The sequence below is a fragment of the Pteropus medius genome, unplaced genomic scaffold (assembly GCF_902729225.1).
Source record: "Pteropus medius unplaced genomic scaffold, Ma_sr-lr_union100, whole genome shotgun sequence".
In the NCBI taxonomy this organism is placed as follows: Eukaryota; Metazoa; Chordata; class Mammalia; order Chiroptera; family Pteropodidae; genus Pteropus; species Pteropus medius.
In genome coordinates, this window is record NW_024351543.1 from 14,091,153 (window position 1) to 14,106,647 (window position 15,495).

The window sequence follows — 15,495 nt, forward strand, 5'->3', positions numbered from 1 at the left end:
TCAGTCAAGTGAAGCGGAGCAGCTGGCCCGGGCGCCGACTGCGGAGGAGCCAAGAAGCTAGAGGGCGGACATGCCGTGGGTCGTTCGCATCCTCTCTCTGCTGCTGGTGTCGCTGCTGGTCACCGCGCGCAGCTTGCCTGTAAGTCCGCAAGACCCCCGCGCGGGGATGCACTGATAGGGGACATTCTGGCGGAGGACGCGGCTGGGGCTGCGGCCAGTCGGAGTCCTGCAGGGCGGTGGGCCTGGGGACCCGAGTGCGCCTCGGCCGGCAGGCAGCCGCGGAGCGCAGGCAGTGGTCTGGCCCTCCCGTCCGGGGCGGGCCGGGCCGGGCGGGGCGCGCTCTGTCCTTCCCCGCAGCTCTGTCTCTTGTGTGTTCCGCTCCGGCCTCCGGTTTCGCTTGGACTCACTTGCCTATGGCCGCAACGAGGAGGTGAGAGGAGGTGCGCCGAAACCCTTCCAGCTTTGCCATTTACAGGAGAAGGATTCCGACTAGCGCGCGTTATTAGATGAAGCCTTGGGCTCTGGCTTGGGGCGCCCTCGGTTGCCCCGTTTGTGCTCTGCGGAGCGCTCCGGAAGGAGAAAACTCGGGTCGGGGGAGGCCCCCCGCGATGGGAACAGTGGATCAATTTCCTTGCAGATGTTATCTTTTCAACCAACTCGTGCCCTTCTCGCCACTCCTCTTCGCTTCCCTTTTTGGTTTGGATTTTCCAAACCTTCAGGGTTTGGCGGTCCAGGCCGAGCGTGGGCGAGAGGCGGGCTGCAAGCGACAGCCACCTCTGCTGGAGGGAGGTCTGGCGGGGCGAGTAGGTGGGAGGTGGGGGCGTGCACGTGTGGCGGGAGGAGGACTGCGGGGAGTTGACACCGACACCTGACCCTCTGCACGTTCAGCGAACCAATTTTTGTTCCAACAGATTTGGATAGGCAGAGTCTGGGGCGTGCTTTAAGTAGAAGGTCGTGAAATTTGGTGCGGTTGACTTGTAAATTATACCCTTTGATCAACGGCTTTGAATAACTTGCCTAAGAGCAAAGTCATCCGTTTATTAAAAATCAAGGTTGAGAATCTTAAGTTTTTGGAAATATTTTAATTTGGGGTTCTTCTTGGGAAAAAGGCACCTCAAACTGAGTATTTGCTAACCTCTGTCTACCCCGTCAGTGGTTCATCTGTCCCAGATTTTTTTTGGGGGGGAGTGGAGGGGGTCTAGGAGACCCCGGGGTGAGAGCTAGCCAGCTGTGAGAACCACTGGCCAGGGTGGAATTGAGGGGATGGTTCCAGGGAACAGCTGCAGAGAAAGATGGGGATTTGGAGGGAGGCAGATCTTAACCAATATTTAAGAGGGTTGTGGGAGGGGAGAGAGATAAACTTACCGGTGAGGAGCTGGTGGACAGAATGATCCCCTGAGTAATGGTTGCTCATCATTGTTCAGTATCATTTAGCAGCGGGGTACGCTGTGACTGCCATGCCCAAGGCCCACACAGGGAAGCTGGCTACAACTCAAGAATTCTTAGGTGTCTAGGTGTCCCTCCTGGGCCTAGAGCTGAAAAATGGTACCAGCAGACAATCTTTTTATGATTTCCTTGCTTACATTTGTTTAGAACAGTGGTTCTCAAACTTTAACCGTCCTAGAAATTAAAACAGACACATTTTATGTATTTATTAATTTATTTAAGAAACAATAAATCCATTACTCGTTAAGAAACATATGTTTCTTTGGAAAAAAAACAATATTTCTCTCCAAATTATAAGGCAAAGAGTGGTATTGTTTTTCATCTTTGCAAATCTCTTTCATGTCTATCTTAATAGATGACAGTCCGATTCTTATAGTTACTTTTGCATTCAGTCTCACCATATATGTTATGTAGCCTCTGGAAAACTCCACTGTACATTCGTGAGAGAACGAGACTGGAAGAGTCAGGCTTAGTAGTATTATGAAACCAGTTTTGACTAAATGGACCCCTGAGTCTCCCCAGACCACACTTTGAGAACTGCTGATTTAGAATAATATTTTTCATATTATAAAAGGAATTCCATACACGTTGTGGAAAAACTTTAAACATTCCAAAACCGGAAAGAAGAAAACGAGAACTGCACATCATGTTAATAATCCAGTGTGTTCGTATTTCAATAAGAAAGTGTAGCCACTGACTGGTGGGCAGATGTAAGTGGCCTTCAGGTGTTGAATGGGGACAAGAAAACTCTAATATCCCACAAAGCTGACACCGGTTCCTGGTTGCAGGCGGAGCTGACCTGGAACTCTCTCCTTGACCACTGTCCTTTCTAAGGAACACTCACCTTGCAGAGCCCGCTTGCACAGAACTGACAGGGGACCTTCTTAGGAGCAGAGAAAATGGTGATCTTCAGGCAGCTGTCCCTGGGTGTGAAGGCCGCCCTGGCTGCTGGCACCGTCTTCGTGTCCATGATTATCTCCCGCTCCTATCTGGCGGAGAACCTTGAACTCAGGGCCTGGCGCTGGCTGTTACGCCTGCAGCTGGCCCTGTTCGCCAACTCGCTCATGCTTATTGGCTCCCTCTACATCTGGCGCAGCACGGTCAGCAACCTTAGCCATTCCCCAGCCGCAGAGTCGGCCTGTTTCCAGCTTTGGAAGATGGCTGTTCTGACATTTCTGGCCCTGGCCCATTCCAGTTTCTTCACCATGCTCTTTTTAGTGGCCGAGGAGCCCTATCTCTTTTCCTTGGCTGCCTACTCCTGCCTGGGGGCGTACATCATCATGCTCTTCTTCCTCTGTACCCTCAGCGGCATGGAGCAGGCTTACCAGCTCTTGGCGTGGCGCAGTGGTAAGGTCGTGAGCAGCCTTGACAAGACAAGGAAGCTGGCACTCAGGCCAGCCCTGGCAGTGGTGGTGACCGCTGTGCTCAGCATAGTCGGGCTTCTGAACGCCGCCCAGCCCCCAGCTGTGAAAACCGTGGAGGTGCCCATCCATCAGCTGCCCCTGTCTATGGACAACCTCAAGGTCGTGCTTCTCTCAGACATTCACTTGGGCCCCACCGTAGGCAGGACCAAGATGGAGATGTTTGTGAGGATGGTGAACATGCTGGAACCAGATGTCACCGTGATCGTGGGTGACCTCTGTGATTCAGAAGCCTCAATCCTTCGGACAGCTGTTGCTCCATTGGGCCAGCTTCAATCACGCCTCGGCACCTACTTTGTCACGGGGAATCATGAATATTACACATCGGATGTCAGCAACTGGTTTGCACTGCTGGAGTCCTTGAATGTCAGGCCCCTTCACAATGATAACGTGAAGATTTCTGCCGTGCAGGCCCAGCATGGTGGTGGTGAGGATCACGACTGGATCTGCTTGGCTGGGGTGGATGATATTGAAGCAGACCTCCTGCACTACTCGGGCCATGGCATGGATCTCGTGAAGGCCCTGGGGGGCTGCAGCCCAGACCACGCCACCATCTTGCTAGCTCACCAGCCCCTGGCTGCCAAGAGAGCCCTTCAGGCTCGGCCGGATATTAACCTGATTCTTTCTGGGCACACGCATGCTGGCCAAATCTTCCCCTTGAACGTGGCAGCCTATTTCCTGAACCCCTTCTTTGCTGGTCTCTACCAAGTTGCCCAGACTACATTTGTGTATGTCAGCCCAGGCACGGCCTACTATGGGATACCCATGAGATTGGGGAGTAGGGCAGAGATTACACAACTCATCCTGCAGCGGGCTCACTGAACCTGGCCTTGCCCTAGACACCTCTTCGTTGCCCTTGCCTGTGATTCTCCATCTTTCGGAGCAGGTTGCCTGCTTGATTCCCCCCAGTCTTTCCTGCCCAGCCCTGCCAACACACCCTTGTCACAAGCCTGTCTTGAATAGTGATTTGTGGTGAGGCTGCCTGGCAAGTTCAGGCAGGTTAACTCTGTAGATGGCCAGTTGCTTTTTAATATGCATTAGTAAGGCCACTAAAGTCACATGCATAAGAACAGGCACCTGTCTTCCAGATGATGTGGAGTAAGCTATCCTCCTCTGCAGAGCTCACATGGTGTTGCTTGAAAGAGATATCTAGAAAACAGACTAGGGAAGGAACTCTGAGTGTTTTTAAACCCTCTTTAGGACTTAGGCAGTTTCCAGGATGAGTGTCCAGAGCTTTTCTGGGTAAAGAGCATGTTGCTAGGTAATCTGGCAGAGCAGGTGAGAAGGAGGCCCCTCTGGCTGCTGGAGAAGAAGGTTTTCTTTTTCCCCTTGGTTCTGTCACAGTCACCTGTATCAAGAGCATCAGCAAAACCCACTGGAATACAGGGCTCATCCTACTCCAGGCCATGAGCAATGCTGTATAACCGTGCTGCTGAGCCTCCGGGATTGTGGGCAGGCTGGAGAGAAACGTGAGCGCTGTGGTCAGTGATGGCAGTAGTAGGTACTGCTGCACAGGAGTTTGGAGGGTGTTTGACTCCCTGGTCTCCTTTTCTTTAACGCTTGGGTGAGTTTACTAAAGACAGGCTACTTTTCCCTATTTAGAGATGAGGAAACTGAGGCAGAGAGTAGGAGGTAGGCCATGGGCAACATGACAAGGTGTGTAGGAGATTCTGGGCTAGAATCGACATCTACCTCTCCATGAAAGTGTTCTTTCAACTGCGTGATGGTTAAGTAGCTGTATGTGTTACAGGCCAGTACAGGATTTGAACAGTTAACAGTGTAAAGAGAACAGCAAGGGCCTAGAACCTGATGTTCTTTAAAAGTCATTTGCTCGAGTCTGATTTCAACTCACCTGTAAGCACAAGGGCCAGGGCTCGGAGGGGGCGTTGGCCAGTTTCAGTGTAGGATGTCTGTTATATTAGAGGAGGAGTCAAGAAACTGGGGCCCCTACCCCAGGTTTGCGTGTGATTTCTATGAGAAACCAAGGTCCACTCTCTACCAGTAAGGAAGGCGCATGGGGAGTTGCAGGGCTCTGTGCCTTGAGGGCCTTGAGGCCTGCCTTCCTTCTGGGCTCTGGCTGTGGGACGCTGGGACTGTCCTTCCTGTTGGATGGCTTCCAACCCCCTGGCTTGACTACATCAGAGCTGTCCTAGGGCTCTGGCCACATATCCACAGGGCCGTCTCTGCTGGCGGATGGATCCGTAGAAAAATAATCAGAGGTTACTGTGTCCAGAATGACCTTACCTCTGTTGGTCCGGCCCTTGTGCCACACACAGGACTTTAACCCTAGGGTAAGAATAAGCACTATTGTTAGGACAGGCCTCACTGAGAAGACTGAGGACCTGGGCTCAGCATTAACTTTTTTGTGATTAAGAGTCTTTCTCCGACAGGGAATATAGACACCACTCTGGCTGGAGAGGCTCACCTGGCTGCTCACTGGTCAGGCGGCACTGGGCAAATGACTTGACTTCACTGAGCCTCGGGTTCCCTCACCCTAAAATGAGGATAATTATATCTACCTCAAGGTAGTTTCCTGGGGAGGATACTGAGACCTGTCACATGAGTTTACACAGGAAGCACTCCATGTTGTTAATTAGTAAACATCACGTTAGAGCTTGCCAAGGAGTAATGCTGGGCACAGGTGCCCTGGGAATTTATGGAGCAGCCAGTCCTGGGGAATGTGAGTGGGTAGCATGCCACCTGGTGCTGGGGCTTTGCTTTCCCCTGCCTGTGTCAGTGTGTCCTTGTGCCTGCTTTGCCTGGCCAGGGGAAGTCTCTTCATTTACCTCCTTGCCCTCTTGGTGGATCATGAAATCCTGGAGGATCCTGAAGGCCATCCTTCTTGTTTCCAGGCAACAGGGTATTGACAGCAGCCTTTACAATCAAATTTAAAACATGACTTTGAGTCGATATTTCAGTGGTTTCCTTATTTTGCCCCCTTTGTTTTTAAATAGCCTTATAGCCAAGAATAAGTTTGGAGGAAAATTTATTCAGAACTGAGGAGGGGACCCTAGAGAGCCTTTCTATTAGCACATTTTGCACATGGCAGGATTGTAAGAGAGGTGAGATGCCTTGCCCAGGGCAGTGGTCCAGCTCTCGAGTTCCCTGACTCCCTTCTCCATGGTGGCACTCCAAGCTCACCACCTCTCCCGGCCTCAGAAAGCTTGCTCTTCGAAGCCCTCTCACTTTCTTGTGACCTGACCCCATTTTTTGGATCAGCGTTATTGGCTTTTCAGTTCTCTTTTGTTTAGATTTCACCAGACTACAATAGTTGTACCATTTGTCTTCCGCCCTTTGGTGCAGCTGGTAGTGTTTGACTCACCTGCCATTCCACTTATTTTACTGATTTCTTAATTTTGGATCTTTCTCATCATTGCCCTGAGATGGATGAAATTAGCTTACATCCTCTTTTTTGTCTTGGATCTTTATCTCTTTCTCTTGAGTGCCATTGTTTTTGGGTCTTGCGTACTCTTCATCCTTGCTCTGAAGTCCTTGTGTGATTGACTCCTCAATGGACAAAACAAGTCCATCTTCTGTGTACAAGGAATAGTCAGCCACACCTTCTCATATGTGGCTTGTATTCCATGATGTGGTTTTTCCATTATTGCCCAGATATGGCTCATCACGGCACCTTTTGCGTTCCTTGTTCTTCACTCACTTATCTTCCTTATTTTGTTTGCTTATGGCCGGAGGAGGTGGTGAGAAACATTTACTTGAAGCTTGAAAGTTGTTTCAATTTTATTTTAGTTTCTTCTTTTAAAAAATCTGTTAAATGCAAGCTAAAATGAAATGTAATGCTTTTAAAAATTAGCAATAGTATGTAAAGTACGATACTGTCATTAAGTCTCAGTAAATTAATCCTACTACCATCCATTCTAAACATCCATCCATCTTTCACGTCTTGTTTTGTTTTGTTTTAAACTTTTTATTGTGAAAAACTTTTTAGTATTCATAAAATAGAGAGAACAACATACCAAATCCCCATGTACTCATCACCTAGTTTAAACAATAGAGACTATTCTGCTATTTCTCATCTAGCCCTGCCCCATGCTTTTTCTCTTCTTTTTTATTTTTCCTTTTTTGGCTGGAGTATATATCTAAGGCAAATTTTAAAAAACATAATTTCACCAAAAAATACTTCAGTATGAATTCTTTTTTAAAAAGTACATCCCTGATGCTGCTATATCCAGTGGAATTAACAGCAATTCTTTAATCTCATCTAATACCCAGTTAGGATATTTGGGGCTAGAAGTCAGGTCTTCTATCTCTCCATAAAAGTGTTTTTTTTCCCCACTGTTTGAGGCTTATGTAGCTGTATCTGCTATATGTGAGTAACAGGATTCAAATGCATTTATCTGTCTAAAGAGTTAGTGTTCAGTTTTTTTCTGATGATCTCAATTGCCTTTTTTTTTTTTTTGTACTGTGGTAAAAAAAACACACATAGCATCAAATTTATCATCTCAGTGATTTTTAAGGGTGCAGTTCAGTAATATTATGTATATTCTCACTGTTGTGAAACCAATCTCCAGAGCTTTTTTTTAATCTTGCAAATCTGAAACCCTCTATCCATTAAACAACTACTCTTTCCCCCTCCCCTCAACCCCGGTAACCACCATTTTACTTTGTTTCTATGCATTTGAGTACTATGGGTACTTGATGTAAGTGGAATCGTACATTTTTGTTTTGTGATGGCTTATTTCACTTAGCATAATATGCTCAGTGTTCATCCATGTTGTAGCATGTGACAAGACTTTCTTTTTAAGGCCGAATAATATTTCATTGTATGTATGTATCACATTTTGTTTGTCCATTCATTCATCATTGGACATTTAGGTTGCTTCCACATTTTTTGGTCTATTGTGAATAGCGCTGCTATAAACATGAGTGTGTAAATATCTCTTCAAGACCCTGCTTTCTCTTCTTTTGGATATGTACCCAGAAGTGGGATTGCTGGATTACGTAGTAATTCTGTTTTTTTTATTTTTTGAGGAACCTCTATACTGTTTTCCATAGAAGTTGCACCATTTTACAATCCCACCAACAGTGCAGAAGGATTCCAATTTCTCTACATTCTCACCACAACTTGTTATCATTTGTTTTTGTTAGTGTTGTGAAGTAATAACTTACTATTTTGATTTACATTTTTCTGATGATTAGTGATATTGAGCATCTTTTCATATGCTTGTTGGTCATCTGTATATCATCTTTGGAAAAATGTCTATTCAAGTCTTTTGCCTATTTTCATATCAGGTTATTTGATTTTTTGTTGTTGTAGTTCTATATACTGGGTATTGACCCCTTACAGATATATGATTTGCAAATATTCCCATTCCATAGATTGACTTTTCACTCTATCAATTGTGTCCTTGATGGTCAAAAGTTTTAAGGATGTTCCATTTGTCTATTTTTGCTTTTGTTGCCTGCGCTTTTGGTATCATAGCCAAGAAATCATTTCCAAGTCAATGTCATGAAGCTTTTTCCCTCTGTTTTCGTCTAAGAGTTTTATAGTTTTGGGTCTTATGTGTAGGTGATCCATTTTGAGTTAATTTTTTTGTATGGTGTTAGGTAAAGATCCAACTTCATTCTTCTGCATGTGGATAGATAGTTTTCCCAGCACCATTTGTTGAGGAGACTGTCCTTTCCCCATTGAGTGATCTTGGCACCCTGTCAGAGACATTTGAGCATATATATGAGGGCATATTTCTGGCTTCTGTATTCTCTTCCATTGGTCTCCTTGTCTATCTTTATGTCAATACAACAGTGTTTTGATTACTGTAGTAGCTTCATAATATATTTTGAAATCAGAAGTATGAGTTTTCCAACTTTATTCTTTTTCAAAATTATTTTGGCTATTTAGCTTTTCAGTGCCATATGAATTTTAGGATGAACTTTTCTATTTCTTCAAAAAATGCCATTGGGGTTTAGATAGAGATTGTACTGACTGTAGATCATATTGGTCAGTATGGACATCTTAACAATACAAGTCTTCCACTCCATGAACGTGGAATATGTATTTGTGTCTTTAATTTCTTTCAGCAGTATTTTGTAGATCTCAGTGTGTGAGTCTTTCACCTCCTTGGTTAGGTTTATTCCTATGTATTTTATTCTTTTTGATGTTGTTATAAATGGAATTGTTTTCTTAATTTCCTTTACGGATTGTTCATTGTCAGTGTATAGAAATGCAACTAATTTTTGTATGTTGATTTTGTATCCTGCAACTTTGCCGAATTTGTTTATTATTCATTCTATCTTGTCATCTATGAACAAAGATAATATTACTTCTACCTTTTCAATTGAATGCCTTTTATTTATTTATTTTTTGCCTACTTGCTCTGGCTAGGAATTCCAATACGATGTTGAATAGAAGTGGTAAAAGTAAGCATCCTTGCCTTGTTCCTCATTGTAGAAAAAAGCTCACAGTTTTTCACCATAGAGTATGATGAAAGCTGTGGGCTTTTATACATGGCCTTTATTATGTTGAGGTAATTTCCTTTTGTTCCCAGTTTGCTGTTTTGTCATGAAAAGGTGTCAAGAATCTTGTCAAATCTATTTCTGCCTCAATTGAGATGATCATGCAGTTTTTATCCTTCATTTTGTTAATATGGTGTATTACATTGATTTTCATATGTTGAACTATTCTTGCACTGCAGGAATAAATCTTACTTGGTGTATAATTGTTTTAATCTGTTGTTGAATTCAGTTTGCCGTTATTTTGTTGAGGTCTGTACTTTTTTTTATGTCGTGTCTGCTTTGGTGTTAGGTAATGTTGGCCTCATAGAATGAACTTAGAAGTGTTTTCTTCAGGTTTTTTTTGGAAGCATTTCAAGAGGATTGGTGTTAATTCTTCTTTAAATGTTTGGTAGAATTCTCTAGCAAAACCATCTGGTCCTGGGTTTTTCTTTGAGAATTTTCAGTTGCTGATTCAATCTTCTCATTAGTTAGTGTATTCAGATTTCTTATTTCTTTGTAATCCAGTCTTGATAGGTTATATATTTCTAAGAATTTATCTATCTCTTCTAGGTCACCCAATTTGTTGGCATACAGGTGTTCATAGTAGTCTCATAATCCTTATTTCTTGGACATCAGTTGTAATGTTTCCTCTTTTATTTCTAATTTTAATTATCTGAGTCTTTTCTTTTTTTCTTAATCTAGCTAAAGATTTGTCAACTTTGATGTTTAAAAAAGAAACTCTGTTTCATTGATTTTTTTTTTTCCTCTTGTTTTTCTAGTCTCTATTTTATTTATCCCTGTTCTAATCTTTATTATTTTCTTCCTCCTGCTAGATTTGGGTTTAGTTTCTTCTTTGGTTTCTTGAGGAATTATGTCTCTTTACAGTTCCTTTGTTTGAATCAGGACCCTAAAACAGGGTCTATATATTGTATGTGGCATATTTCTTAAGTCTCTCTAATTCTATAACACCCTCCCCTCTTATTTTATGTTATTTATTTCTTTAGCTTATCTGGATATTATATCTTAAAATTTCCTACATTTTGGATTTGTGGTGATATTTAATATGTTGTACTCTCACTGGTATTTTTTATAAAATGATAGATCTAGAGCTCTATAAAAAAGCTAGAGGTTAATAGATTCAAAGTCAACTTTTTCCCTTTTTTGATTGGAAGACTTCATTGCTTTCAGTGACGATAAGATTGACCCATGGGTCTGTATGTTGTCAGCTTGTTTTCTCCACTAGAAAGTTCCTCATCAACTTTTCATCTATTATTTTAGCAGTCGATGATTGTTACCTAAAGTCATTATTCCACTTGGAATTGCAAAATAGTGATTTAAAAAAAAAATAATATGATACATTTGATTCGGACTTCTGTAGGCCAGAGAATTAAATAAGCTTCTTGGGAAGAGTTAGTTGGCTTTTAAATATTGAAGAGACAATGGAAACTTCTTTCATTTCAATTCTGCATTCTGAAGGAATTTTTTGGAAACATAATCTTGCCATCAGCGCTGAAAATGGTGATTTTAATTTCATCATGTTTTTTACACTTACTAGCTGTGGTTCTTCTACAAAGAACTCTGTTCATCAATTGTTTACTCTGAAAAAATCTATAGCAAAGGCAAGACAGACCCTAAATTTTTCTTTATTCATCAAATTTCAGAATAATGAGTTGCTGCCCAGCCATCTCCAAGGATAACTAATAAGTTTTTCTTTGGGGTGGGACAGAGTATTATGAATTTGGCCCTTATTATATATCGGATATTTTTTAATTAGTTGAAGTGATAAATCTTTTGATGCTTAAACTATCTCATCTTTAGCCAGTTGGAGCTTTCAAATTGGCTCTTACGTCATTTTGTTGTGATACTAATAAAGTTTTTGAAAGTTTTAGGCTTATGTTGTACATATTCTGCCCCAGACTTAGATTAAGTAATTTTCTTGAAGGAGCCTGATTCTTTTTACTGGGAAATATTTCGATACCATAATTTTAGTGTTAGAGGAGCTAATTGCTACTGGCTAGTGTCAGTTCTAAGCTATTTCAGTGAATATTGCTAGGAAATAAATATTTTTTTAGAAAGAAAAAAAATTTTCATTTATAGTAGTATTTCCAATTCACATGGAAGATTATAGGCTTTTTAAAGAATGGACTTTAATTTTTAGAGCAGTTTTATGTTAACAGCAAAATTCAATGGAGGGTACAGAGATTTCCCACATATCCCTGATTATAGGGTTTTTACTTAACTTTCTTTGATTTTGTTTCTCTTTTACACTGAAATTTTTGTTTCCTAACAACCCAGTGTAATTACTTATTTACTTTATCCTACTACATATATTATAGACTCAAAATAATAATAAAATATTATTTGTAAAATGAAATCTACTGGATGCAGGTTTGTTTGTTTTATATCAATGCAGTTTAAGATGTATTTTTATTCTTAGGCTAAGTATAGTCAAAATACTATTTCAGGTTTACTTGAAATGATTCTTGTATGGGAAATTAGGTCTGTTTTCAACTTTTAGAATTACTTTATCTTTTAAAAATTTGTTTAAAAAGAAAAACTATGCACTTATCTTTTGTCTGTGGCGAAGGGGCAGAATTAAATCTGTAATGTCATGTGATTCCTGGAGAATTGGGAACTGGTCTCAAACTGGGCTCATTTCTCTCCTGTTCTGCCATTTTCCCTCCTCTTCCATTGTAATTTGTGCTTTTTATTCACAGTCTTTTGGGATGCTGAACAGGAATCTTTGCAGAACAAGACAGGCATAAAAAGAAATAAACAAAATTAATAAAAATAGAATGCATAAGCTCTGGCAGATCATTCATGAATTCCTCCAGATCCATATTGATTCCTCTCCATTTTCTGTGGTGGTTTTTCTTCTCCAGCCTGTTTGATATCATGGTGCTTCCATGACATTTGATGTTAGATCTGACATAATCCAAGTTTGTTTTATAGTCGTCTGAAATATTTATTCTCTTTTTCTTTGTTCTGTGAACTGAGAGGTCTGTAAAATTCATGGCGTGTAAACACCCTTCCACCCCTGTCTTCTCCCCTTCTGTTAATCCCTCTCCACTCAACCCTGCAGCACTAGCAGCCTAGAAGGCTTGGGTCTCTGCCACCTTGGAGCTGAACTACTCACATCAGGAATTCTCCAGGCTCCTGGGTCTCTAGAGTAAGTTGAAAGGGTATGTAGTGTGCTGGGGATGGCAATCCATTGAATAGGTACTTACCAGTTATACTGAGAGACTTGAAGACGTTATCTTCACATAATCAGCATGACCCATAACCTGTGATTTCACTGAGCTCCTTTCCTTTTTTTTTATTCTAGTTGAGGAATGTGCACAAGTAATGTAAATATAATTATTGCTATTCAGGATTAGAAAACTTGGAATGTTTGCATTACCTAGTGATGTAGATATCAGTGTTATGTTTAATGTTTTTTAAATGCTTATTTATCGTGGAAATAATCTAAACTGAATAAATAATGTAAAAATGTTATATTGGACAGTATTAGATTCCTGATGTATATTTGGTCTAAGGGTATTTTGTTTATACTGCTGTGTTTTTTTCACCAGTAATATATGCATTATGTACATGGGGGCCTTGGGAAGGTGTGGACTCGGACTTGCTTGGAATTGATTTTATTTTATATGTTTTCTGTGACCTCATGCACTGTACATACTGATGCTGCCACACCTCCGCAAGTGTGAAATAAAACTATGGCTCTTCAGCATTCTGTCCCCGTGCCGATAATTTAGAAGGGGGAGATGCGGGGCAATTTTTACATTATTTGTATTTTGGGGAAGTAAACTCTGAAGGCAGCCTTTCCTCTTCCCTCCTTCCCACATTTCTTGATTGCCTTCTGTCAGTGGTGTCACAGCTCAGGGATGTTAAGGAAGATGGCTTCTTTAGGCCGGATCCTCTCATATCCTTAAATGTTGAGAGAGGTCACTTTGGAGCCATGCAGTGGATTTTTCATATTAATCTTGACCATGACAGTCACCAATTAGAAGTTGTTTCTTAGGCAGTGCTGCTTCTGCAGCTGTCCTTATTGATCCCCGCTATGCTGCTTTTCTAAGTTCTGTTTTTGAGACTTGTTACTTCTCCCCGGGTCCAAATAACATGGCGTCATTTATATATCAGACCGGCAGGACAGCCCATTAGAATGTCCTGACAGTCAGGGTCCCTCGTGGGAGAGCAGGGCAGTTATCAGGGTCCTCGGGCAAGAGAGGAAATGTGCTGGATTGTGCTGGATTGCTCTCCTGCCTACTTACAAACAACCAAATGCCCAAAGGCTGTGTTGATCCATTCCGGGACCCAACACCCACAGGCAGCTGCCCCTGGGGCCACTACTTATTTAAAGAAGTTAGCAGCCACCATCGTTGACCAGATCTGTCTTGTTCTTCCCTGGGGTTCACAGGTCATTTGACTCGGGATGTGATAGGGATGTCCTGTGAATCTTTGTGCGCTGATACCTGCAATTCCAGGAGGAATTGTGGTCTTGCTTCAGGTTTATCTTGCATGGACATGGGGAGGGGGCAGTTCCACTTGGCCCTTCTCTCCATCATGGCTCTTACTCGCCATTAGGGCTCTGGGGGTGGTTAGGTTAAACCATCCCAATCTGCACTCAGGATCAGTGAAAATAACCACAAGGTGGGTCCTCTGACTTGTTGGACCCACCGTGGGAAGGACTTGGGCCAAGGCTACCCTTTTCTCCTGGCTTCCCAAAGAGCTATAAGGAAGAGAGATGGCATTTCCGGTATCCCGGTTTCAGTATCAGCTCGCACCGTATCCAGCCATCCTCAGAAGGTCGGGGCTGCCACTTTCCTTAGGACACAGGTACCCTCAGTCCCACTGGAGAGGGATTAGGGGTACATATGTTGTGTGTAAGTACTTGGGGTGGCGTCATAGGGCCCTCGCTCAAGGGAATCCATCCAGCCTTCCCTTCGGTCGGTTGGTTGTCTGTCAGAGAGCCGCCTCAGAGCTGGCAAGTGGGGAAAGGAATCCATTTCCCATTGCACGGCTGCCATCAACCTCTGCGCATGAGTCCTCGGCTTGTTTTTTCTTGTCAGACACGTCAAGCAACGCCCTCGCAGGTTGCCCAACCATCTCGTCTTCTAGAAACGCTATGGTTTATGAACCATTACCCCAGATTGCTACTGGTCAGCACATCCTGGTTGCCACTCTGGCCTTGCTGGTCATCGTGGTAATGATATCCACCTGCTCCTAATGTTTAAATGGTCCCTCTTTAGTTATGCCAGAATCTCATCATCCTCAGTGATACTAGAGAGCCCAGGGCCACAGCAGCATCTTCTGTCATCCTTTGCCTACAAGGGACAGCCCTTACTGGGCTTCTCACAGATGCCAGAGCCCTCCCCCTACGAGTGTGTTCCTCACTGAGGGAAATGTCCTTGAGGATATAGGCAGATATTGGGTTGCCTGGTCACCGTTTTTACATTCCCACCTCTGTGAGCCATCTCACACCTTCCTCAGGGTGCCAACCCAGTCTTGGCATCTCCAGCTCATTTCTTATACGCCCGTGTCATATCCAGGTTTCAGGCGGCCATCCCAACAGCACAGAGACTGGATTAAAGTGCCTTTACCCAGATGCTGACTCACAAGTCGTGGGACAGTACGCCATGGCAATAAGCTTCTTCTCTTCAGCTTTATATTCTGCCCCCTTCAGATGCACTCCCAGTATTCCCCCATGCTTAAATCCCGAGCCTTACTTTTCTGGCAGGAGATGTATGTCTCTAACCATTGTCACGGAAGCCTCTGGCCTTTATGGAATGCTCTGAGTAGATGGCTTACATGAGCCTGTCAGCCAGTCTCTTTCTTTACAGCTTCCAAATCTGTTACAAGCCAGCCAGCCTCACAGTCCATATAATTACCCATAACAAGCCCTCACACCCCATTCCAGGGATAGCGCTAATGCCGATCTGCCTCTACTTCCTCCCAGACCAACACAGGTGAGGGCCTCAGTGTTCGTATTACATACCATGGGGTGTCACCACCCACTTAGCACCAGCTACAGGGTTCATTTTGCTGTTTGACATACATGAGAAATCAAGGTCCAGACTTACATCCTGAGGATCTGCTGTGTCAGCCAGTTCTGGTACCAGTTGTCTTAATCTGGGTTCCTCTGGAAGTAAAACATGAAACAAAGGCTCGGATGCAGGTG

At 43.3% G+C, this 15,495-nt stretch overlaps 2 protein-coding genes across 7 annotated transcripts in view; both read left to right on the plus strand.

Annotated features, from left to right (window-relative positions):
* Nucleotides 1-15,495, plus strand: part of GLB1 (galactosidase beta 1) — a 103,589-nt gene continuing 88,094 nt past the window's right edge. For all 4 annotated transcript variants that reach the window (XR_005648804.1, XR_005648805.1, XR_005648806.1 and 1 more), the window contains exon 1: nucleotides 1-139. Coding sequence is in view for 1 of the 4 variants with exons in the window: in XM_039843443.1 (XP_039699377.1) it covers nucleotides 71-139 (69 nt within the window). In the remaining 3 variants the exon portion in view is untranslated. The remainder of the gene's footprint in view (nucleotides 140-15,495) is intronic.
* TMPPE (transmembrane protein with metallophosphoesterase domain) lies at nucleotides 3-7,660 on the plus strand. 3 transcript variants are annotated; one of them, XM_039843445.1, is made up of 2 exons: nucleotides 3-139; nucleotides 2,235-7,638. In XM_039843445.1, exon 2 carries the CDS (start codon nucleotides 2,346-2,348, stop codon nucleotides 3,687-3,689), a length of 1,344 nt encoding a protein of 447 aa, XP_039699379.1. In that variant the 5' UTR covers nucleotides 3-139; nucleotides 2,235-2,345; the 3' UTR covers nucleotides 3,690-7,638. The 3 variants fall into 3 exon arrangements, with proteins under 3 accessions (XP_039699379.1, XP_039699380.1, XP_039699381.1); XM_039843446.1 differs by lacking the exon at nucleotides 3-139 and adding an exon at nucleotides 307-430 and having other exon boundaries at nucleotides 2,235-7,660; XM_039843447.1 differs by lacking the exon at nucleotides 3-139 and adding an exon at nucleotides 358-440 and having other exon boundaries at nucleotides 2,235-7,660.